This window comes from Bos grunniens, chromosome 5, assembly GCF_055505025.1.
Source record: "Bos grunniens cultivar Pamir isolate PY7600 chromosome 5, Bosgru_T2T1.0, whole genome shotgun sequence".
Lineage (NCBI taxonomy): Eukaryota > Metazoa > Chordata > Mammalia > Artiodactyla > Bovidae > Bos > Bos grunniens.
The window spans coordinates 59,892,763-59,919,161 of record NC_141169.1 but is presented as its reverse complement, the minus strand read 5'-3'; the positions used below and the strand labels follow the sequence as shown (position 1 = coordinate 59,919,161).

At 35.0% G+C, this 26,399-nt stretch overlaps 2 protein-coding genes and 1 pseudogene across 3 annotated transcripts; 2 read left to right on the top strand and 1 right to left on the bottom strand.

Annotated features, from left to right (window-relative positions):
• Positions 1–5,380: 5,380 nt before the first annotated feature.
• Positions 5,381–10,282, bottom strand: LOC147372183 (olfactory receptor 6C1-like). 2 transcript variants are annotated; one of them, XM_086403621.1, is made up of 2 exons: positions 10,224–10,282; positions 5,381–6,332 (listed from the first exon to the last, which is right to left on the bottom strand). In XM_086403621.1, the coding sequence occupies exons 1-2, from the start codon at positions 10,280–10,282 to the stop codon at positions 5,381–5,383; spliced, it is 1,011 nt and encodes a 336-aa protein (XP_086259747.1). The 2 variants fall into 2 exon arrangements, with proteins under 2 accessions (XP_086259747.1, XP_086259748.1); XM_086403622.1 differs by lacking the exon at positions 10,224–10,282 and having other exon boundaries at positions 5,381–6,337.
• Positions 10,283–18,580: 8,298 nt separating this feature from the next.
• Positions 18,581–19,528, top strand: LOC147372182 (olfactory receptor 6C3). Its single transcript, XM_086403620.1, has one exon. The coding sequence runs from the start codon at positions 18,593–18,595 to the stop codon at positions 19,526–19,528; it is 936 nt and encodes a 311-aa protein (XP_086259746.1). The 5' UTR covers positions 18,581–18,592.
• Positions 19,529–23,959: 4,431 nt separating this feature from the next.
• On the top strand, positions 23,960–24,092 carry LOC147372181 (U2 spliceosomal RNA; annotated as a pseudogene).
• The last annotated feature ends 2,307 nt before the right edge of the window (positions 24,093–26,399 follow it).

Genomic DNA, 26,399 nt, shown 5'->3' with positions numbered 1-26,399 from the left:
ATCACACAAATCAAATTTGATGATTTTTTATCTATTTTATGATGATTCATGAAAACTAAAAATGGAATATCAAAAACCTTAAGAAGATATGGAACTTCTATCATCCTCTTCAATAACGTTGGTCTAGAAGTTTAAGGGAGGAATATTTAAAGTGAGAACTGCAAGTGACATGGCAACGTGGGGTATTAAGAGTGTAGAGTCTTAAACTAGGATCTGGCATTTAGTTGCACTAAATGCTCAAATATTCAAGTTTAGCTGTTGTGACCTATGAAGAGAGACCTGTGTTGATCTCCTGGGAACAAAGGCCAGGCAACAGCTGTGCTATGACGTGGAAGGTCAGGGATTTCTGGAAGCTAACACTGGTGTTCTCAGAGCCTCCTGACTCTCTTCTATAGTGAATCTCTCTTGGGAATGTTTATGTTCATCCCACAGAAGAGTTCAATGGGGACTTCTACAAAATAATACTTTTTTCATTTATCACAATTATTTACTATTTTTGAGTAATAAAATAATGTGAAATCTTACAAAAATAGCACTCAGTCGACTTTAGTTTTAGTCATATTCTTGGCACATGAAAGTTTTCTACATATACACTTTATTACTTATCCTTAGACTTCATTGTTGTTGGAGCTTCAAGGTTCTTTCATAATTCTAAGTTATATAAGAACTTTATTAAATATTAAGAGTAACAAGGGAAAAATAACATACAAGGGAACTTCCATCAGGTTATCCACTGACTTTTTAACAGAAATTCTACAAGCCAGAAGGGAATGGCATGATATATTTAAAGTGATGAAAAGAGAAGAACCTACAATCAAGAATACTCTACCCAGCAAGCCTCATTCAGATTTGATGGAGAAATCAAAAGCTTTTCAGATAAGCAAAAATTGAAAGAATTCAGCACCACCAAACCAGTTTTACAACAAATGCTAAAGGAACTTCTCTAAGCAGGAAACAAGACAAGGAAAAGACCTACAAAAAATAAACCCAAAACAATTAAGAAAATGATAATAGGATGATACATATTGATAATCACCTTAAATGTAAATGAGTCAAATGCATCAACCAAAAGACATAGACTGACTGGGTGGATGAAAACCTGTGCATGTATGTACTTCCAAATACTATATCTCTCTGCTTAACCTCCCAAACAGTATGGAATCATTTTATATTATTAGATTAATCATGTTCCCATTACAGCTTGCAATTGCATTGATCCTTAAATGCTCTCTGGCTAATGATTGTGAAAATTGAAAAACATCTTTTACTATTGTGATTATGTAACTATTACTCCTTAATATCATTGTATCATGATTGGGCAACAATAGAATTCTATATCATCAACACTAACATTTAATAGGAAAACCTATAATCACCTTTTAAAATAAAGATGCATATCTGAAATATCTTGGAATTTTTTGAAAAATACAAATGCCCAGGTATTGCTTTTTTCCTCCAAAGCTCCAGATATGATTCTAAGGAGCAGCCATGTTTAAGAAGAACTGGACCACAGGATGATCTTTTACTTTTATTTAGTTGGTTTCACTTTTTCTATTTCATATTCAGTGCTCCCATCTCATTTAGCTTTTGTTTTCAGATTTCTCCATCTCTTCTACTTTTTTTTATGTCCTTTTCTCAAGCTTTTATCAAGCATAGTAGAACAGTTTTCATATACATATATATACATAGTATTTGTAGGGTATATATATATATCTCTCTTAGAAAATTTATGAATTTTTTCCTAAATAAAAAATCTGACATTTTGATTCAACTTGACTTCATATTAATAAAATTCTATATTTTTAATTATAAAAATAGATATAAAACAAGCAACAAAGTTTTATTATATCACACAGGGAACTATAAACAATATCGTGTAATAAACTATAATGGAAAATAATTTGAAAAATAATATATGTGTATATGTGTAACTGAATTACCTGGCTATGTACCTGAAACACTGTAAGTCAACTATACTTCAATAAAGTATATATGCTAAGAAATTTTAAAAAAGAAATGGAGCTTTATGGTACTCAAGGATGAGATTCTGCAAAGTATTTTAAGATCACTATAGAAAATTATTCTACACTATAAAGTCTTTTAAGCATGTAAAAGACTATGTAAATAATCAATAACATGTCACAGACCATAACAATGTTTACTGAGCTTAGAAAAAGATTAGAAACTCATATATATATATATATATAAATTCTTTACATTTTTAATAGTACTTCTGATAATAATGAGAAGGAGAAAAAGAAAGAGGAGGGTAGAGATAATTTTTTTTTCAGCAATGACTATAGTCTGGGATAACCCAGAGGGATGGTATGGGGAGGGAGATGGGAGGGGGGTTCAGAATTGGGAACACGTATACACCCGTGGCGGATTCATGTTGATGTATGCCAAAACCAATACAATATTGTAAAGTAATTAGCCACTAATTAAAATAAATAACTTAAAAAAAATCTATAGTCCAGACCTAAATCCCAGGGACGGGGGAGCCTGGCAGGCTGCCATCTATGGGGTCACACAGAGTCGGACACGACTGAAGCGACTTAGCAGCAGCCACAGCAGCAGCAGACCTATTTTAATTGTTTTCTTCATATTGCCTCTTCGAATCCTGCCAACAGCTTTATGAGGTACCTGTAAATGTTATTCTCTTGCAGAAACATTTATCTTATCTTTTTCTCTGAAAATATTTTATAAGATTGTTGCCCAATTGGTCAAAGTTTATGGGAAATTTTAAGACAGCAAGTGGATAGACTATCTATAGCCTATTGGGCAATTTTGGCTCATGAACTATTTTTATTAAAAGCTTTATTAGACATGCTTTAGGCCTTTCATTTACATGTTGTTCATAGCTGCATCCACACTACAGAGAGGGACAGTTAGTTACCTCAAGGACTCATGGTCTACAAATTCTAAATTATTAATATATGACCCTTTTATAGAAAAAGTATGTCTTGACTGGTGATATTGATAATCAAAATGCTCATACAGATTGCAAACATTTATAATAACCACTAAGGAATTTGCATAGTGTTATGTACAGAGCTGTATTATCTGATAATATCAACATAAACTCTCTCATATCTTTTGCAATAATTTTACAGTTCTTTTAATTACCAGAACTACACCTATCTACAGTCTATGGTATAATTTTTTTTGAGTTATTAAGAAGTCACAGTTATCAATCAAGTCTAACTTCTGTATTTTCACATTTCCAATTAAGCTTAGAAATTATAAATGTCCAACATGAGGGGAAGAAAAAGTAACTGCATGACTTCCCTACAGTGTGGAAATCGCCTCAGTATGGTTTATAAGTTATTTTCTTTGTGTTTCAGCAAATGATGTATCTAAGACTCTCAACTGAGTATAGTACAAGAATATCAAAACTTAGTTCAATAAATTATGATTACAGTCTTTCTATAATAATGGTTTAAAAGTGTAGGATGAGTTTGAGCACTCTCCATTATTATTTCAGTTTTTGACTTCATGGAAAACAGAAAAAAATGTTCAGGGCCAGAATTGTATGATCTTGTACAATTGTTCATATAAATTCTAATCAGTACATTTTCCATATGATATCATACTCTACTGCTTAAAATAAGCATTTTTAACAAGAAAATCTCAGTTTTGTGTATAGTAAAACTTTGGTACTGTTAGTTTCTCTAATACTGATTAGGCATATCACTTAAAGAGACAATTAAAAGAATTGTATGTATAAGCTATTATCTCAAAATAGCCACAGATATGAGAAAGTTATTAAAAAAAAACTTAGTTATTGATTATCAAAAGACCAGCTTAACATCAAGCATTTATTTAAATATACAACTGACCATAGCAAATGTAGTCATATTTGGTATCCAGCAACTACAAATTGGCAATTGGCATGGGTACTTGCCATATAACCTCTAAAAGGATTAAATCATGTGCTGCTGCAACTGCTGACCTTCAACACTCCCTGAAGGAGTGAGTGTAGAGAGAAGAAATGAGGCACCCTCTGCTCCAGGAAAACTGCCAAGACAGGTCTTCAGATAGTTAGATACACTCAGGAGCTGATTTTATGAGCCCAATTCTTGTATCTCCTCATATCTAGAAAAGTACTAAAATTCTTCATGGTGCAAATTGTTTCTCATGACTGGCAGAAGCTTCATAAGACCAGGAGAAATTCTAAAATAAATGTGTGCTTAACTGTATATCAAAATCACATATACACTATCTTTCCCCCGTACGTCTTTGGAACAGTTTCTCAGAGTTATTTGAGACACTGTCTCCTGGGCTGCTCATATTGCCCACCTAAAAACTTAACACACAGCTCTCAAGTTTTTAAGTTGCCAGTTTCTTCAGGCTTCTTAAAAGAATAGTTATTATATATATGTTAAAATTGGCATTTCCCCAAAGCAGGATCTATATCATAATTTTCCCTAAGCAGCTATTCATTATAATAGTTTTTTGAATTGAAGAATAATATAGTGATCTTTGAATGGCATCATCGACTCAATGGACATGAGTTTGAACAAATTCCAGGAGACAGTAAGGAACAGGGAAACCTGGGTGCAGTCTTCTGCAGCCGGGGAGTCTGCAGTCCATGGGGTCGCAAAGAGTTGGACATGACTGAGTGACTGAACAACAGCACAGAAAATGTTAAACTCCACAATGGGAAACGTTTTTTGATTTCTCAAGAAAATGTAATTACATTTTTCTTTTAGTTGTACTGTTTTTCACATAGTTACAAAGTAGGCCACAGTATGAATAGGAGGTTGTGTGCAAGATTCTAATAAGACTGTCGGATTATGTTTATAGTCTCTGTGTACTAAATTAAAAATAAGATTAAATATGATTTAATATGCATTTAATTTCTAGAAAACCTGATTTCTGGTGAGATTGTAAAACACTATTCTCTCTTGTGAGCACCTGTTCAGCCTCTTTCTGACTTTAATTTTCTAAAAATTAGTGTGAAATAATGAAATTAATTTATATAAAAAAACTAATTTTTCTATTACCATAAAAAAAATGTTTCAAAGAAGGAAATAAAATTACTTCCATAGTTACAGACTAGAAAAACCAGCCCTAAAGGAAGAAAAGTACATGAGAAAAGGATTGCAAATTGAATGGAAAAAAACTGTATACTGTATAAGCATATATTTGTGTATATGATGTGTGTATATATATATATATGAAGAATTCAAGTTTAAATGGCAAGAAGAAAATATACATATGCAAATATCCTTGATAAATTGCTGGCAATAAAAATATGAATGATTAAAAATGAATCTAGGGAGGCTGTGTGAATATTAAGAGGTTTTGAAATTCCTAGATTTTCATTTAATTGCTTTTCATCATATGGGTCTAATTCATAAAACAGGACTTTTATTTTTCATTTACTTGAGAAAAATACAGTCTTCCTTGCTGTGTCCATGAAGGCTCGCTTGACTTGCTGATTCCTTAGGGTATAGATAAAGGGGTTCAGCATGGGAGCTATGGAGGTGTTTAGCACAGCCACTCCCTTGCTCGAAGACACTCTGTCCTTTGCTGATGGATTCATATACATGAAAATGCAGCTGCCATAAGAGATGGAGATGACAATCATGTGGGAAGAACAGGTGGAAAAGGCCTTTGTCCTCTGAGTGGTAGAAGGGATCCTCAAAATTGTTCTGATGATATATGTGTAGGACAGAATTATTAATGCTAAAGTGAACAATAGAATAAACACAGCACAGGAAAACCCTACTATCTCTAGAAATTTGGTGTCTGAACAAGAAAGGTATAATAAAGGGAAATAATCACAAGTAAAATGGTTGATAACATTGGGCTTACAATAATCAAGCTGTAGGAAGAGCATTACTAATGGGAATATGATTAAGAATGAAGTCAGCCAAGATGCCAAGACAAGCAGTGTGCAGACTTTGTGATTCATGATGGTCAAGTAATGCAGCGGTTTGCAGATGGCAATGTAACGGTCATAGGACATGGCAGCCAGAAGATAAAACTCAGTGACTCCCAAGAAAATTAAAAAAAATAACTGAGCCATACAATCATTAAAAGGGATGGTTTTATCTCCTGTAATAATGGTGGCCAGGAACTTGGGTATACTGACAGTTGTGAATGAAATTTCTAATAAGGAGAAATTTTTGAGGAAGAAATACATGGGGGTTTGGAGGTGGGCATCCAGCAGGGTCAGGGTGATAATGGTCAAGTTCCCAGTGATGCTGAGCATGTAGGTGATGAGCAGAAAGATAAAGCTCACAACCTGAAGTTGTGGGTCATCTGACAGTCCCAGGAGGATAAACTCTGTTATTTCTGTGTAGTTTCTCATTTTTCTTCTTCTTCTTTTGAGTAACCTCCAGGAGAAAACACAAACAGAAGACACAGAAAAGGGGATTATCCATGTATAGCACTGGGATTTGGCTCTGAAAGGAAACCTACTATGCCCTGCTAACATAATTCAGGAGATTGTTTAAAAGTTAATGAAATAGATAACTTGTTTTGAAGTAAGTTTTTATGACATGTCAGATTTGTGTTTCACACAGAATGTTACTTTATAAAATCTCTAGTTTACAAATTGGCATCAGGCTAAAAATATTTTTAAAAATCTTATAAAAACAATATATCCTTCACATGAAAAGCAAGGATTAAAATCTATGTTTTTCTCAAACCTAGGAAATACAGGAGGAGAAAAGCTACCTCTTGACTCTTTAAAAGTGTCTCCACAGGATCCCCTCTTATCGGGGTACTCTGTGTCTTTTCTTCAACCTCCATAAATCATCCTATCCTAATGTCTGTCACCTAGTTTCTCGTATAATGATTGTTTCCTAGTGTAATATAGAAAAGCCAAATGTGTCAGGAAAAAGGCCATTCAGTGTACATGTTTCCAATGGGCAAATCATGGAAGATGAATCTTGAGCTACATGCCAGATTTCTTAAGTTTTGAGTCAGACTCACACTCACCTTCTCAACCTCCTACCCATCTGAAGGCCCAGATAATGGAATAAAGGAATCCAGGTCATGTATCTGTTTTGGTGGTCTTCTCAGATATTAGATAGTCAAGAGTAGAAAGGAGGCAGAGTGGCCATTAAGTATATTGGATCTGTGGCATGAGCTAAGGAAACCAAAGTATGTCAATATCTAAAATAAAGCATTACCTTCTGGACAAAATTTTTTTTTTTCAAACCTCTCTATCTACATACTATTAGCATTCTCTCTCTATCTATATGTGTATATTCTGATTTTAACATTATATTTTTATTTTATCTACATTAATATTCCCTTAATAGAAGTTCTATTTTGTCAGGCTACTAGTATAGTCCATGAAAGAGCAATGAAGTCTTTATTTTGTCATCATAACTAACAGTAGCAGAAATCATTTAACCAATTAATTTCAATATCTGCCTCATTAACTACAGTAAAGTCTTTGACTGTGAAAAATTCTTAAAGAGATGGGAATACCAGACCACCTTACCTGTCTGCTGAGAGACCTGTATTCAGGTCAACAGGCAACAGTTAGAACCAGACATGGAACAACGGACTGGTTCCAAATTGGGAAAGGGATACATCCAAGCTGTATTTTGTCACCCTGCTTATTTCAATTCTATGCAGAATGAAGTGAAGTGAAGTAGCTTAGTTGTGCCCGACTCTTTGCAGCCCCGTGGTCTGTAGCCTACCAGGCTCCTCCCTCCATGGGATTCTCCAGACAAGAATACTGGAGTGGGTTGGCATTTCCTTCTCCAGGGGATCTTTCTGACCCAGGGATTGAACCCAGGTCTCCCACGTTGCAAGCAGACGCTTTAACCTCTAAGCCACCAGGGAAGCCCCAGAGTACATCATGTGAAATGCCAGGCTGGATGATGCACAAACTGGAATCAAGATTGCCCAGAAAAATATCAACAGCCTCAAATATGCAGATGATACCACTCTAATGGCAGAAGGTGAAGAGGAACTAAAGAGCATCTGGATGAGGATGAAAGAAGAGAGTGAAAAAACTAGTTTAAAATTCAACATTTAAGAAACTAAGATCATGGCATCCAGTCCCATCAGTTCATGGCAAATGGAAATGGAAAAAGTGGAAGCAGTGACAGATTTTTCTTTCTTGGGTTCCAAAATCACTAAGGACAATGACTGCAGCCATGAAATAAAAAGATGCTTGCTCCTTGGAAGACTATGACAATCCTAGACAACATATTTAAAAGCAGAGATATAATTTTACCAAAAAGGTCCATATCGTCAAAGCTATAGGTTTTTCAGTAGTCATGTATGAATGTGAGGGTTGGACCATAATGAAGGCTGAATGCCCAGGAATTGATGCTTTCAAATGATGGTGCTGGAGAACACTCCTGAGAGTCCGTCGGACTGCAAAGAGATCAAACCAGTCAATCCTAAAGGAAATCAACCATGAATATTCAATGGAGGGAATGTTGGTGACTGAAGCAGCAATACTTTGGCCACCTAATGTGAAGAGCCAACTCATTGAAAAATACCCTGATGCTGGAAAAGATTGAAAGCAAAAGGAGAATGGGGCGGCAGAGGGTGAAATGGTTAGTTAGATACAATCACTGACTCAGTGCACATGAATCTGAGCAATCTCTAGGAAATAGTGAAGGACAGGGAAGCCTAACATGCTGCAGTCAATGGGGTGGCAAAAAGCTGGACATGACTTAGTGACTGAATAACAACAATAACAAATTTCAATATCATTCATTTTGTGAATTCTCATTGACTTGTAGCTTTTACATTCTAGTGTCAGGAGAGAAGTTTTTGCAATAGAATACTTAATTTTAAGGTGTAGGTTTGTTGATTTGTAGCATGTAATTTATTGTAACATTGTGAAAATTTTCACTTTTTTTTGTTTGTTTGTTTTCTCTACAAACCTGAGCTTTCTTTTCATTTACTCCTCTGTATAGCAGAAAGTGGAGCTGCTGCTGATTTAGGGAAAATTCCAACTGAGGTCAATGGTGGCCAGCACACTGGGAAAAAATGTGATGTTCACATTAAAATGAACCTATCCTTTTGCTAATCCTCAATGACTAGAGAAAAACGTTTAAGAGCACTTGTAAGAAAAGCAAGCCTTTCGAGCATAATTTCTTAGGCAAATGTATGGCAACTCAAGTATTTGATAGATATTTAAAATTTGAAAGTCATTGTTCTCAATGAACAATCCTTTGCAACTAACAGCTATTTATGACTCTAATCTGTAAATCATTTCTAGGATGTGAAGTGTCAACCATTCCTGGGATGTTTTTGGTAATGTAATAAAAAATATATCCAAGTCTCTAAGTCATCATTTCATACTTTCCTTACTAATGGCTCATTCACGTTTTTTCTAGTCCCAAGGATCTTAGGATAGCAAGCTTCATGTTCCTTTATGTCTCTTTCTTTTTAATGAATTTTAGTGTCTTGGATAGCTCAGTGTCAAATTAGGCTTGTGGATCTTTGAAAATGAAAATCAACCTATATAAAGCAAATATTTGCCATTGAGTTAAATAAAATTTGGGGTTAAATAAAATAACTGGAAATGATTTTTAGGACACATCTGCTATTTCATAGTAAATTGTAAGAATAGCTTCTTTGAGAAAAGATCACCAGCATTCCTTAAATGCTACTATTTGAAAAAGCAACAATATGTAAATGTCTATTAAGGATTGAGTGATTGTTTTCCTTATTTTATCTAAATTGTGAGACATGGGTGGGAAGCTCCAAAAATTCTACAATATAACTGGAAACATATATTAGCTTCTCACATTCTCTATATGTACTGATTTTACTATTCCTAACTTTAAGACTCCTAAGAAGTCATAAGTAATGCTATGAACAAATATAAACTCAAGAGAGTTTGCACCATCAGTATTAATAAAGTTGCATACGTGCTCAGTCATGTCCAACTCTTTGCAACCCTATGAACTGTAGCCCTCCAGGCCCCTCTGTCCATGGGATTTCCCAGGCAAGAATACTGGTGTGAGTTGCTGTTTCCTCCTCCAGGGGATCTTTCCAACCCCAGATCAAGAACCTGGATCTCTTGAATCTTCTGCACTGGCAGGTTGATTCTTTATCACTGAGCTATGTGGGAAGCTCTGGCATTATTACACAGAATTCCAATTATCTGTCTTTCCCTATTAATTAAGGATCTTTTTATTGGTGTTAGGTTTATAAGTTAGGACAATTTGTCATAGAAGAGAGCAGAATATTGGTTAAATTTTATATCTTGGGTAATAGTTTGGATTTATAACAACCCTAATTTTTTTTTTCTAGAATGATTTGTTTCACTGCTGACTGTGCTTGCTGACATCTAACCGTATAATAACTTCATTATGACTGTATTAAAAAATTCATGAGTCAATTTAGAGTACTTTCAGATTATTACCTTAAGACTATTTTTGAATAGTCCTACAGTTAGTTCAGAATTCTGTTTCTCTGACTCCTCTGAAAAAAGGCAAGTTACTTTTTCTTAATGGAAAAGGGGAGTCAAATCATATTAGTCAGATCAACACACAAACCCATGTGATTAGGAATAATGAAGGAAAAAAATGTAATCACCTATATCACTTTTAGGATCTGTGGGTTTCCATAGAGATATTCTGCTGCTGCTGCTGCTGCTGCTAAGTTGCTTCAGTCATGTCCAACTCTGTGCCTACCAGGCTCCTCCATCCATGGGATTTTCCAGGCAAGAGTACTTGAGTGGGTTGCCATTGCCTTCTCCGTAGAGATATTCTATTTCTCCCTAAATATCTGTTTGTTAACTAGTATCTATATTTGAAGATAATCTTTAACCTAAACAGGAAAAGAAATTCTTATAAAAATATAGCATTAGGTCTTAAATTATTTTGTGTGGGATTATTCAGGATTTGCATCCCAAGAGATCTGGATTAAAAATACAACTCTCTCTGAGTAATATGTTTTTTTTTCTTCCCCACTGTAAAAATGAGGGTAATATTTCATAGAATTATTGTGATGGCTAATGATTAAAAGTAAAATTAAATTATATAAAATTTTAAAGCATGTATTCACACACAGTAAATACTGTTCTCTTTATTATTCATACAAATAAAATCAATTACTACATTTGATGAAGATGGTCCCACTATAAAACAATAGCAACCATTCTGGAGGAAACTTATTTGAGAGCCAGTACTGTTTATGTACTTATCTCATCGACCTCATTGATTCATTGCAATAACCTTATGTTACCTTTGAAGAAACTGACAATGAGAGATTAATTATTATAAACAAAAGCATACAGCTAGTTAAAGGTCAAATTGGAATTCTAAACTATTTCCTCCTGAAACTGAAGCATGTGATATTTATCAGACATTTTTCAATGAGCAGGACTGAACTCAGAATAATTTTCTGAAAATTAATAAATTAGTATGACAAACATGAAACATAAAAAGACTCATACTTCAGAATCCTTGATATATACAGGAAGGAATGGCAACCCCAAATTATTCATTATTTATTTCACCTGATGAAATGCTAAGCTAAGGATTAATAAATCAGTGCTAAGGAAAGGAAAGTTTGCATTGGCTTTTACTTTACAATCTTACCTCTATTTCTACAAATGCATCACATTAAGAGGCAGAAACTATTAAAAAAATATTGGTAACTACTTCAAGTTTAGGTTAAGATATTTAGCATTTGTAAAAATACTCTATATAAACACACTTGCAATTATCTTCTTTCTGTAGCTATTTTTCTTTGGTGCATTTTGCTTTGTAGCCATGCATGGGAGGAAAAAATGGTGAAGTGTAGCAAGATATCATTACTGTGATTCTTTATGGACATGATTTTTATATGGATTTTTAACCTGCATGAACCACATGCAGTTTTACCACAACATATGCCCATGGCTCATGGGAAGTACTCCAGTGAATCAAATGTGCCAGCAGAGCCAAGAGGAAAATACTCTAAGGATTATACATATGTTATTAATATTTGTACCACTATTGAATTAGAAAACTTGGTGGACAATGTCCAAAGAGGTAGAAAAGCATGAGAAGTAGGGCAGAAACATATGGAAGATTTGCAAAATTTTTGGAAGAGGTTTTCTGAATTTGGTACATCAGGGTTTCCCTAAAGTATAAACATTTCTTGACCTTGCTGACTGAAATATTGGGATGAATGAATCTTATGTGTAAACACTACATTTCCTTTCCTGTGTAATAAAATGTCCCCATAAAGTGGTGCACTAAGCTATTAAGTATAAAATAAATTATTCAAAAGTTTAATAGAGAACAATGAAAAGAAGAATGAGATACAATATCATGCTCAGGGAATTCCCATAGAAGGCACGAGAGAAGTTAGATGGAACTCGAGGAATCAACCTGCCTGACTTCAGGCTCTACTATAAAGCCACAGTCATCAAGACAGTATGGTACTGGCACAAAGACAGAAATATAGATCAATGGAACAAAATAGAAAGCCCAGAGATAAGTCCACGCACATATGGACACCTTATCTTTGACAAAGGAGGCAAGAATATACAATGGATTAAAGACAATCTCTTTAACAAGTGGTGCTGGGAAAACTGGTCAACCACTTGTAAAAGAATGAAACTAGAGCACTTTCTAACACCATACATAAAAATAAACTCAAAATGGATTAAAGATCTAAACGTAAGACCAGAAACTATAAAACTCCTAGAGGAGAACATAGGCAAAACACTCTCCAAAATACATCACAGCAGGATCCTCTATGACCCACCTCCCAGAATATTGGAAATAAAAGCAAAAATAAATAAATGGGACCTAATTAAAATTAAAAGCTGCTGCACAACAAAGGAAATTATAAGCAAGCTGAAAAGACAGCCTTCAGAATTGGAGAAAATAATAGCAAATGAAGCAACCGACAAACAACTAATCTCAAAAATATACAAGCAACTCCTACAACTCAATTCCAGAAAAATAAGCTACCCAATCAAGAAATGGGCCAAATAACTAGACATTTCTCCAAAGAAGACATACAGATGGCTAACAAACACATGAAAAGATGCTCAACATCACTCATTATCAGAGAAATGCAAATCAAAACCACTATGAGGTACCATTTCACACCAGTCAGAATGGCTGCGATCCAAAAGTCTACAAGCAATAAATGCTGGAGAGGGTGTGGAGAAAAGGGAACCCTCTTACACTGTTGGTGGGAATGCAAACTAGTACAGCCACTATGGAGAACAGTGTGGAGATTCCTTAAAACACTGGAAATAGAACTGCCTTATGATCCAGCAATCCCACTGCTGGGCATACACACTGAGGAAACCAGAACTGAAACAGACACGTGCACCCCACTGTTCATCGCAGCACTGTTTATAATAGACAGGACATGGAAGCAACCTAGATGTCCATCAGCAGATGAATGGATAAGAAAGCTGTTGTACATATACACGATGAAGTATTACTCAGGCATTAAAAAGAATACATTTGAATCAGTTCTAATGAGGTGGATGAAACTGGAGCCTATTATACAGAGTGAAGTAAGTCAGAAAGAAAAACACCAATACAGTATACTAACGCATATATATGGAATTTAGAAAGATGGTAGCAATAACCCTGTATACGAGACAGCAAAAGAGACATTGATGTATAGAACAGTCTTTTGGACTCTGTGGAAGAGGGAGACGGTGGGAAGATTTGGGAGAATGGCATTGAAATATGTGTAATATCATATATGAAACAAGTCGCCAGTCCAGGTTCGAGGCAGGATACTGGATGCTTGGGGCTGGTGCACTGGGAAGACCCAGAGGGATGGTATGGGGAGGGAGGAGGGAGGAGGGTTCAGGATGGGGAACACATGTATACTTGGGGCAGATTCATGTTGATATATGGCAAAACCAATACAATATTGTAAAGTTAAATAAAATTTAAAAAAAATTTTTTTAAATTGAAATAATAATGGAGAGTGCTCAAACTCATCCTACTCTTTTAAACAATTATTATAGAAAGACTGTAATCATAATTCATTGAAGTAAGTTCTGATATTCATGTACTATTCTCAGTTGAGAGTCTTAGATACATTATTTGTTGAAACACAAAGAAAATAACTTATAAACCATACTGAAGAGATTTCCACACTGTAGGGAATCATGCAGTTACTTTTTTCTCCCCTCATGTTGGACATTTATAATTTCTAAGCTTAATTGGAAATGTGAAAATACTGAAGTTAGACTTGATTGATAACTGTGACTTCTTAATGACTCAAAATATATACCATAGACTGTAGATAGGTGTAGTTCTGGTAATTAAAAGAACTGTAAAATTATTGCAAAAGATATGAGAGAGTTTATGTTGATATTATCAGATAATACAGCTCTGTACATAACACTATGCAAATTCCTTAGTGGTTATTATAAATGTTTGCAATCTGTATGAGCATTTTGATTATCAATATCACCAGTCAAGACATACTTTTTCTATAAAAGGGTCATATATTAATAATTTAGAATTTGTAGACCATGAGTCCTTGAGGTAACTAACTGTCCCTCTCTGTAGTGTGGATGCAGCTATGAACAACATGTAAATGAAAGGCCTAAAGCATGTCTAATAAAGCTTTTAATAAAAATAGTTCATGAGCCAAAATTGCCCAATAGGCTATAGATAGTCTATCCACTTGCTGTCTTAAAATTTCCCATAAACTTTGACCAATTGGGCAACAATCTTATAAAATATTTTCAGAGAAAAAGATAAGATAAATGTTTCTGCAAGAGAATAACATTTACAGGTACCTCATAAAGCTGTTGGCAGGATTCGAAGAGGCAATATGAAGAAAACAATTAAAATAGGTCTGCTGCTGCTGTGGCTGCTGCTAAGTCGCTTCAGTCGTGTCTGACTCTGTGCGACTCCATAGATGGCAGCCCGCCAGGCTCCCCTGTCCCTGGGATTTAGGTCTGGACTATAGTTTTTTTTTTTTTTTTTTTTAATTTTAATTAGTGGGTAGTTACTTTACAATATTGTATTGGTTTTGCCATACATCAACATGAATCCGCCACTGGTGTACATGTGTTCCCAATCCTGAACCCCCCTCCCACCTCCCTCCCCATACCATCCCTCTGGGTTATCCCAGACTATAGTCATTGCTGAAAAAAAATTATCTCTACCCTCCTCTTTCTTTTTCTCCTTCTCATTATTATCAGAAGTACTATTAATAATGTAAAGAATTTATATATATATATATGAATTTCTAATCTCTTTTTAAGCTCAGTAAACGTTGTTATGGTCTGTGACATGTTATTGATTATTTACATAGTCTTTTACATGCTTAAAAGACTTTATAGTGTAGAATAATTTTGTATAGTGATCTTAAAATACTTTGCAGAATCTCATCCTTGAGTACCATAAAGCTCCATTTCTTTTTTAAAATTTCTTAGCATATATACTTTATTGAAGTATAGTTGACTTACAGTGTTTCAGGTACATAGCCAGGTAATTCAGTTACACATATACACACATATTATTTTTCAAATTATTTTCCATTATAGGTTATTACATATTGTTTATAGTTCCCTATGTGATATAATAAAACTTTGTTGCTTGTTGTATATCTAATTTTATAATTAGAAATATAACATTTTATTAATATGAAGTCAAGTTGAGTCAAAATGTCAAATTTTTTATTTAGGAAAAAATTCATAAATTTTCTAAGACATATATATATATATGTGTGTGTATATATATATATATATATATATACCCTACAAATACTATTTATATATATATGTATATGAAAACTGTTCTACTATGCTTGATGAAAGCTTGAGAAAGGACATAAAAAAAAGTAGAAGAAATGGAGAAATCTGAAAACAAAAGCTAAATGAGATGGGAGCACTGAATATGAAATAGAAAAAGTGAAACCAACTAAATAAAAGTAAAAGATCATCCTGTGGTCCAGTTCTTCTTAAACATGGCTGCTCCTTAGAATCATATCTGGAGCTTTGGAGGAAAAAAGCAATACCTGGGCATTTGTATTTTTCAAAAAATTCCAAGATATTTCAGATATGCATCTTTATTTTAAAAGGTGATTATAGGTTTTCCTATTAAATGTTAGTGTTGATGATATAGAATTCTATTGTTGCCCAATCATGATACAATGATATTAAGGAGTAATAGTTACATAATCACAATAGTAAAAGATGTTTTTCAATTTTCACAATCATTAGCCAGAGAGCATTTAAGGATCAATGCAATTGCAAGCTGTAATGGGAACATGATTAATCTAATAATATAAAATGATTCCATACTGTTTGGGAGGTTAAGCAGAGAGATATAGTATTTGGAAGTACATACATGCACAGGTTTTCATCCACCCAGTCAGTCTATGTCTTTTGGTTGATGCATTTGACTCATTTACATTTAAGGTGATTATCAATATGTATCATCCTATTATCATTTTCTTAATTGTTTTGGGTTTATTTTTTGTAGGTCTTTTCCTTGTCTTGTTTCCTGCTTAGAGAAGTTCCTTTAGCATTTGTTGTAAAACTGGTTTGGTGGTGCTGAATTCTTTCAATTTTTGCTTATCTGAAAAGCTTTTGATTTCTCCATCAAATCTGAATGAGGCTTGCTGGGTAGAGTATTCTTGATTGTAGGTTCTTCTCTTTTCATCACTTTAAATATATCATGCCATTCCCTTCTGGCTTGTAGAATTTCTGTTAAAAAGTCAGTGGATAACCTGATGGAAGTTCCCTTGTATGTTATTTTTCCCTTGTTACTCTTAATATTTAATAAAGTTCTTATATAACTTAGAATTATGAAAGAACCTTGAAGCTCCAACAACAATGAAGTCTAAGGATAAGTAATAAAGTGTATATGTAGAAAACTTTCATGTGCCAAGAATATGACTAAAACTAAAGTCGACTGAGTGCTATTTTTGTAAGATTTCACATTATTTTATTACTCAAAAATAGTAAATAATTGTGATAAATGAAAAAAGTATTATTTTGTAGAAGTCCCCATTGAACTCTTCTGTGGGATGAACATAAACATTCCCAAGAGAGATTCACTATAGAAGAGAGTCAGGAGGCTCTGAGAACACCAGTGTTAGCTTCCAGAAATCCCTGACCTTCCACGTCATAGCACAGCTGTTGCCTGGCCTTTGTTCCCAGGAGATCAACACAGGTCTCTCTTCATAGGTCACAACAGCTAAACTTGAATATTTGAGCATTTAGTGCAACTAAATGCCAGATCCTAGTTTAAGACTCTACACTCTTAATACCCCACGTTGCCATGTCACTTGCAGTTCTCACTTTAAATATTCCTCCCTTAAACTTCTAGACCAACGTTATTGAAGAGGATGATAGAAGTTCCATATCTTCTTAAGGTTTTTGATATTCCATTTTTAGTTTTCATGAATCATCATAAAATAGATAAAAAATCATCAAATTTGATTTGTGTGATGTTTACTAGTGTCTGGCAGAGTAGCGATGATTTATCTTCTATTATTCACAGCAGAAATGTGAATATCTAAAATAAGAAAAGGGAGCTATTATGATTTTAGCAAACCAGATATGCAGAATGATAGATACATCCAGTGGAGCTGGGAATTAGCTGAATGGCTTTGGATTAATAGGAGAGGTTTTCCTCTACATTTCTGGAATATCCTTTTGAATTAGTCACTTCATGTAAAAGATAAATATGGGGTAGAACTCCAAGGGAATAAAACAGTTGTTCATAAAGTTTAATAGCTGAGAAGCAACGATGTTCAAATGGAAAATATACTGGGCTGAAGTCTGGGTAATGGAGCTGCTACTATCTGAGGCAAGTAGTTATTTTTCAGTTCGTGCTTCAATGCAAAATAAAAAATTGATAAATACTGCATATTTTTTAAGCTCAAAAATATACACAGTCTTCTATATATATAAAGTTTCTATACATATATACATAGAAAATCTTAGAGAATGTGAAACATTAATGATTTCAAAGGAATTATCAGATAAACCATTAAGTGAATGATATTTAATATATAAATTAATTATATTTTCTTGTAAATAATATCTAATACCTATAGCCTATTCATGTTGATAATTACATTCATAAACCCCAATATAAAAATAAAGCTGGTAATTAAATTATCTAATCATTAAATATTTTAAAGTTTGTTTTATTTGCTAAGAAAATCGTGAATTGATTTCTTGTTCCATAAAAGGTGTTGTTACTTTATTCTTTTAAGTTTCATTTATATCTTATGATGGAATTAAGATCATCCACTTCTCTTTTAGATGGCAGTGTTTTCTGATACCTGACAAAAAATGATGTATGTTTTATAGGATTATCCCAACAAAACTGCAAGGACTTGCATAAACTAGACAAAGCAAAAAGTATCAAATTCATTTATCATCTCTGAATAATATGACTCATATAAAGATTTCCTAACTTTTCCTGTTAGATTTAGAATAAGAGAACTATTATATAAAACATGACCCACAAATACATTTTAAGAAAAATTGTAAATAAGGTATTAAAAGAAAACAATATTGGCATGAATTAGATAGAATGCTTTTAGAAATGATGATGATATTGGTCATCATGAATTATATTTTTCATCACTTCCTTTTAATACACTTTCTATCTAAATATATTTAAAAGAAGAAAAAAGAAGGGAAAAAGAGAAAGAAATGAACCACACAGTGATCACAGAGTTTGTCCTTCTAGGCCTTTCTGATGATCCTGAGCTTCAGATTGTGATTTTCCTCTTTTTATTAATCACATATGTATTAAGTGTCACTGGAAACCTGACCATCATCACCCTAACCTGGGTGGACTCCCATCTCCAGACACCAATGTATTTCTTCCTCCGAAACTTCTCTTTCTTAGAAATCTCCTTTACTACTGTGTGCATCCCTAGATTTCTGGGGGCAATTATTACCAAAGACAAGACTATTTCTTACAACAATTGTGCAGCCCAACGATTTTTCTTTATTTTCATGGGGGTGACTGAATTTTACATTCTGACCGCCATGTCCTATGACCGCTATGTTGCCATCTGCAAGCCCCTGCATTACACAACCATCATGAGCAGGAAACTCTGCAGCCTGCTTGTGCTCTGTGCTTGGCTCGGTGGGTTTCTGACCATTTTCCCACCCCTTATGCTTCTCCTCCAGCTGGATTACTGTGCTTCCAATGTCATTGATCACTTTGCATGTGACTATTTCCCCCTTTTACAATTGTCTTGTTCAGATACATGGTTCCTAGAAATAATTGGTTTTTACTTTGCTTTGGTTACCTTGCTATTCACTTTGGCCTTGGTAATTTTGTCATATATGTACATTATCAGGACTATTCTGAGAATCCCATCTGCCAGTCAGAGAAAAAAGGCCTTCTCCACTTGTTCCTCTCACATGATTGTCATCTCCATCTCCTATGGAAGCTGTATATTCATGTATGCTAATCCCTCAGCCAAAGAAAAGGCATCATTGACAAAAGGAGTAGCTATTCTCAATACCTCTGTGGCCCCCATGCTGAACCCCTTCATCTACACCCTGAGAAACCAGCAAGTGAAACAAGCCTTCAAAGACATGGTCTATAAAGCAGTCTTTTCTGCCAATAAATGATTTTTTGGTCAACTTTAAATGGCAGTTTGGTTAATTCCTGAAATTCCTTAAAGTCTGTATAACTATGGTTGGTCTTTATAGTCTCTTAACATGCCACCTGACAGTTAATATATTATTTTCCCAGTCTGCTGCTTCTACTTCCATTCCTGTTTCTCCAGTGTATTATTTTTTGACATTTAAAAATATAATAAGGTTATTTCTCATGCAGAACTTTTGTAAAAATGAAATGTATTTCTTTAATACATAGCACAATGTGAAAGATGGATTTAATTCTCTTCAACAGTCCTTGAAAAGATCCTATGATACCACCTTGTACTTCAAATATAGAGTTTCAAAATGAGTGTGTAATTTCCTGTGTATTTTCAAGATGGACATTAATATTTCCTATGGTTTAAAGAACCTATATATTCTGTGTGATATTATGTGTGAAGTGAAAATATCTCCTGTCATATCAACAAACAAGAAACGTCACAGACATCAGCAATTTCTGGTCTCCAAATGTGAATGAGAGCTCCCAAAACTGAGAACCAGTAGAGTCTCATTCCCTCATGGTGATTGCTGAGTACCTAGGGGTGATGCAAGAAGTAGCCACTTGCAACTCTTTAAGGTGAACAAGGGAACCGGATTTGGCCCCAGATAGCTGAGAAGGAAATGGCAACCCACTCCAGTGTTCTTGCCTGGAGAATCCCAGGGACGGGGGAGCCTGGTGGGCTGCCATCTATGGGGTCAAACAGAGTCAGACACGACTGAAGCGACTTAGCAGTAGCAGTAGCAGCTGAGGTGTTTATGAAAGGAATTAATTCAGTGGACCTAGAGGTTGCATCTTCCCATACCTAGAATGTTAAATTCCTTAATTTGATACCTGATCTTTGGTGTTCAGGCTGCCTGCTCTCTTTGTTGCGAACTTGTATATAGTCTGACTCCCTCTCCTGTCTTCTTGAAGCAGTTTTCTCAGAGCTACTGAGGTGCTGTTTCCTGGGCTCAGAGTCCTAAACATTCCCATCAAATAAAATAGCTCTCTTCTTTCAGGTTGTGACTATATTTTTTTAGTCGTCATATGCTAAATTCAGTCCAAAGAGATACGTACTCGTGCATCAGACTTTTAATGTCAAGATATTTATTTTGTGAAATTCAATACATGTTTTGAAGGTAAATATTGATCATGATATCATGTAATTTGTATATAATTCACATGTTCTCTATTATTTTGGAAAAAAATTCATTCAAATAATTCAGAATAATTTCAATAAAACTAAAACACTGCCACTTTCCTGAATTTAGTGATAATATTTATGACGGTTATTTTGAGGTCTTTGTCAAATGTTTAAAAACCTCCATTTGTTTAGGGTAAAATTTTTGAGGTTTATTTTATTTGATTGGGTTATTTTCTGTTTCTTCTTTTCCCTTGTAACTTGGTGTTTTTACCTACATCAAGTGGCGGTTCAACTGTCATTCCAGTATTTTGGAGTTGGATTTATTCAGGACTTCATCATGATCAAGTCCACCAAGAGATTTGGGGGCGTCTCACATATTTTATGAGCATGACTTTGGGATGCTTCAGAGGGCCCCTGAGACAACCCAAAGAGCTATTAAACCACCTGGGTTCATTAGACATGTTAGGTTATATGGGAAATATTGTTGAAGGGATTATAAATCTTCCCAGGTCATACTATATGGTTGATTTACTAATATATATATATATATATATATATATATAAGTAAATATATATATTTAGGATATATATATATATCCTAAAATTATGTAGAATTCGTATAGATCTGATATGCCCTGATAAAAATGTGCTCAATTATACTCTAGTTATCATATTAGTGTTACATATCACAGCAATGGCCAGGCTACTTTGTCAATTGCAATTTAATCAGATTTTTAACATGCCTTCTATGGTTTCACTGTGATGCCTTTGCAAGAATACAGCTATTTCAAGATTTATGGAAAAGACTTTTCTAAGAGTAACCAATAAAAACTTTTGTTTGTTTGTTATCTGGTAAACTGGTAACAGGCTGGAATTTAGCCAATTCTCTATGTTAAGAGAACAAAGTTTTCTTAGATTGAAGCTTTCAATAACAGATTATGAATTTCTTTGCCTTTAAGTATTTTATTTGTTTTTTAAATCTTTTGTTACTTTGGTAAAGTAAATAAGAATTATTAAAGATTATGATACATGTAAAAGCTCATTCTGCTTCTATAAGAAATAACGCTTCACTGTTAGACTTTTGCTATTTGATGTCCTTAAAACATGGCAATAGTCTACTCCTAAATCAGAGAATTAAAAATGGGTTAACAATAGCTGTATATCAAAGAGTCATGGCTATGGGAAATCCAAGAAGGCAGCTTGGATTTTTCACGCTCCCTGACAAAACTCATTTTTATTTGATGGGTTAAAGCCTTCCCTGGCTACAGGGTTAATGCCCTCACAATGAGAAAAAAAAAATGTATTTCACTTAATATTAAGTTCTAGTTTTGTTAATTAAGGTGTGTGTTTACTACGACTCACTTCTGAGAGTTCCTTACTGTTATGTTATATTGATAAGGGTTTAATTAAGTTATTAAAAAGGGCACTCTAAGTTTGTTTCTTAAGCTTATCTCAATAGCCAACCTTTCAATGTACAACAAGGAGAGTCACACCTGTCTATACTCATTTAACCAAGTCAGATGACCCAGGGTATGCTGGGCTATACCTAATGAAAGTTCTTGACTTAAATTCTTGTTTGTGACTTTATTAACAGCTGTTAACTGTACTATTTTCTATGTCTCTTGTATCAGAAGATTGTTTCTTATGTTAATAAATGTGTGACTGAGCCTGTGATAAAATGCTGATAAGCAGTTCCATGATATCAATGATTGTAATAATGTAACTCTAGATATGGGAAGAAGCAACAAGAGGGACTATATTCCTGGACCAAGAGGCTAGTAAGACAGGTATGGTCCAGAGACTCTTGCTGCTCACAAGACCTGGTCCAATAACAGCACCCTGAGTGGCCAATCAATGAAATCTTCCCTGGACCTGGAATGAGCCTTCCCAGCACTGCGGGGCACAATGGGCATGAAATGCACCCAAAGCATGGTCAAATATGTGGACCCTGCTGACTGGGAGTTGGCACTTGCCAGCTGCCTCTACAAAGATTATATCATGACCACTGCAAGCTGCTGACCTTCAACACCCCTTAAAAGGAGCTCAGGATGGAGATCAGAAATAAGGCACTCTGTGCTCTGGGAAAAGCCCAGAAGAACTGGCCTTCAGATAGTCAGATGTTTTCAGGTAAAGATTTTATGAGCCCAAATTCTTGCATCTTCTTGTACCTAGAGAAACACTAATGTCACGAACAAATGTCTGGCCCTGGTTCTCCTGGCTAGCCCCTGAGGAGCTTTCCTACTTCTTCTAATGTTTGGGCCATGTATCTTTAACTTTTTTGTTAAGTTTGTTTCTTCTAGAATACAAGAAATCTCCAAGTGGTAGTACAACAAGAATATCCTCTGACCAACCGAAAGACAATGCTGAAACAAATCACCTTATCATTCCATGGACTCTCATCTCCCTCCATAAATGCACCCTGACAAAGAAGCAGGCAAAGGGAACCCAGAGCCCCATGACACCCCTGTACAGCCTGAAGAAGCCAGAGTGGTCATCGTTCCTCTTCTCCTGAGACTCAGTTCCCAAATGTTTAAGAAGGGCAATAGGTAGATAGGTAGACATGAACAGGGTATGAACAGGGGCCAAAGAATTGGCCCTAAAAATAAAGGAAGGGAGGAATGTGGTGGCCCAGGGACTAAAAAGCAGATAAATCTAAGGAGGGTCTTGGAATGCAGGAACGAAAAAGCAGACACATATGGTCCTTCCCGCCCCCATGTCATAACTATTAACGGATTTCAGGTCCTCCTGAGCAGTATAACCTGTCTCCCCTCCTACCCCACACAAGGAAGGTATTTGCCTTACTCTTCCCTACCCAGTATGCATGGCTCATTCAATCAGCAAGTGACCCTCAAGATACCTATCCCATTCCTTGTACTTTTATCCCGGGTATAAAAGTGGACTAAGGACTGTTCAACGTTGGTTCTCCCTTGAGCTGGCTCACTGTTGTAACAGCGTCTCTCATTCTTTTTTTCTTTCTTTTTTAAAAAAATTTATTTATTCTTTTATTGAAGGGTAATTGCTTTACAGAATGTTGCTGTTTTCTGTCAAAGCTCAACATGAATCAGCCATAGCTATACATATATCCCCTCCCTTTTGAACCTCCCTCCCAACTCCCTCCCAATCCCACCCTTGTTGATGCAGAGCCCCTGTTTGAATTTCCTGAGCCATACAACAATTTCCCCTTGACTATCTATTTTACATATGGTAATGTAAGTTTCCATGTTACTCTTTCCATACTTATCACCCTCTCCTCCCCTCTCCCCATGTCCCTAAGTCTATTGCTTCTCAGGCTTTTGGCTAAGATCAAGTGTAGTATCTCTTCTTATCAGCATCTCCCACTCTAATAAACTTTATTTCCCTCTCATTCTATATGTCTGGAAATTCTTTTCCAACCTGTGCACAGACCACGACAGTATCTTCTATATTTGTGTTTGGAGATTCCTTGGTAAGCTGATTAAAGTTTGGGTCATATCTGTTTTGATCCTGTATTGTCCCTAGTGCTCCTATAGTACCTAAAGCTAGAAGAATCTCAATAAATGTTTGTTGAATGAATAATAGTGATTGAGTCAATAGATGAGGTTTATTTCATTTTCTGTCCTTTCTAAAATTCGATTAAAAGGAATCTGAGTTGTAAATTCTTATGAAATAGATTTTATGCTTTCAGTAATTACTGGAACACTGACAATCAATCAGATGAAAACAGGACCTCTGGTAGATCTTTCTCAATGATTAGTATCAGTATTATGGAAAAATAACCCGAAAAGTGTTTTTGAAGAGTTCGAACAGTTTAAAGTATATTTAATCCAAAATTTCTCATAAATTTCATTGGAATTCACTGAGTATGATATTTTTTCTCATTCTTGTTTTTATTGTGCTCTATTTGATTTTCAATTTTTTTTATTTAGTAGCACAGAGAGCAACTATATAGAGACATTTTATCACATAAGAAAGGAAAATGTGATGTTTACTCATAAGATTCATTCATCACAGTATTTTAGTCAGCAAGGGGGAAAAGGTCTATTCTTCAGGTAATGGTGATTTAGGATATTCAGGAAATCCCTTCCAAAATCCTGTACATTTAGATATCTTCACATAGCTAGTAAGCAAAATAATCCATATGCTTCTGCCTTAGTTCTCATGCTTTTCTGTTTGGATATTATCTACAAAGTTTTCTGTTTCAGTAGTGATATAAATGTTGATAATATGTTTATAATCCTTAGTGTATTTCCTCTTGGCCCTGTTGTCACATTTGATTCGCTGGAACATTTCCCATGAGCCTTAGCCATATGGTGGATAAAGCAACATTTGCCTCATGCAGGTTAAAATTCATATAGAAATCACATCCAGAAAGGACCACAGTAACTCCATATCTTGCTTCCCTTCACTGTGTTTGCTCCCCTGGCTTCCATGTAACATGTATCAAGGAAATTTATCTATAGAAATAAGGTAATTTCAAATGTGTTGAGATAGAGCATTCTTAGAAATGTTCGATATCTTATCCTAAAATTGAAATAGTGACCAGGTTTTTAAAATAGCTTCAGTCACCTGAAGTGATTCATTTCTACAAAAAGAGGTAAGACTGTAAAGTAAAAGCCAATGATAACTTTTTCTTAGCATGGATATATACATTCTTAGCTTAACTTTTCATTACATGGAGATGAATAATTTGGAGTTGCTTTCCCTTTCTGTAAATATCAAGGGTTATGAAGAATGAGCACATTAATACTTTCTGTTTGTCTTAATAATTATTTATTCATTGTTAGAAAATTGCTTTTTGAGTTTGGTCCTCCTCATTGAATATATGTTTGATAAATAACACATGCTTTGGTTCAAGCAGAAAGAATTTAGAATACCAATTTGACCACTTACTAGCTATATGATTTTGTTTAATATTTAGCCTCTCATTGTTAGGTTATTCAAACATTACACAAAGCTATTGTAATGAGTCTATTCAGATCAGATCAGTCGCTCAGTCGTGTCCGACTCTTTGTGACCCCATGAATCGCAGCACGCCAGGACTCCGTGTCCATCACCAACTCCCGGAGTTCATTCAGACTCACGTCCATCGAGTCAGTGATGCCATCCAGCCATTTCATCCTCTGTATTCCCCTTCTCCTCTTGCCCCCAATCCCTCCCAGCATCAGAGTCTTTTCCAATGAGTCAACTCTTCACATGAGGTGGCCAAAGTACTGGAGTTTCAACTTTAGCATCATTCCTTCCAAAGAAATCCCAAGGCTGATCTCTTTCAGGATGGACTGGTTGGATCTCCTTGCAGTCCAAGGGACTCTCAAGAGTCTTCTCCAACACCACAGTTCAAAACATCAATTCTTCAGTGCTCAGCCTTCTTCACAGTCCAACTCTCACATCCATACATGACCACAGGAAAAACCATAGCCTTGAATAGACGGACCTTTGTTGGCAAAGTAATGTCTCTGCTTTTGAATATGCTATCTAGGTTGGTCATAACATTCCTTCCAAGGAGTAAGCGTCTTTTAATTTCATGGCTGCAGTCAACATCTGCAGTGATTTTGGAGCCCAGAAAAATAAAGTCTGACACTGTTTCCACTGTTTCCCCATCTATTTCCCACGACGTGATGGGACCGGATTCCATGATCTTTGTTTTCTGAATATTGAGCTTTAAGCCAACTTTTTCACTCTCCATTTTCACTTTTATCAAGAGGCTTTTTAGTTCCTCTTCACTTTCTGCCATAAGGGTG

Excerpts from the sequence above, each read along its gene's own strand:
- LOC147372183 (XM_086403621.1), bottom strand. The coding sequence starts at position 10,282 with ATGTCAGCAAGCACAGTCAGCAGTGAAACAAATCATTCTAGAAAAAAA. Across the intron at positions 6,333-10,223 it reads AGAAAAAAAAAATTAGGGTT|AAGAAGAAGAAAAATGAGAA; the intron begins GTTATAAATCCA and ends GTTACTCAAAAG.
- LOC147372182 (XM_086403620.1), top strand. The coding sequence starts at position 18,593 with ATGAACCACACAGTGATCACAGAGTTTGTCCTTCTAGGCCTTTCTGAT.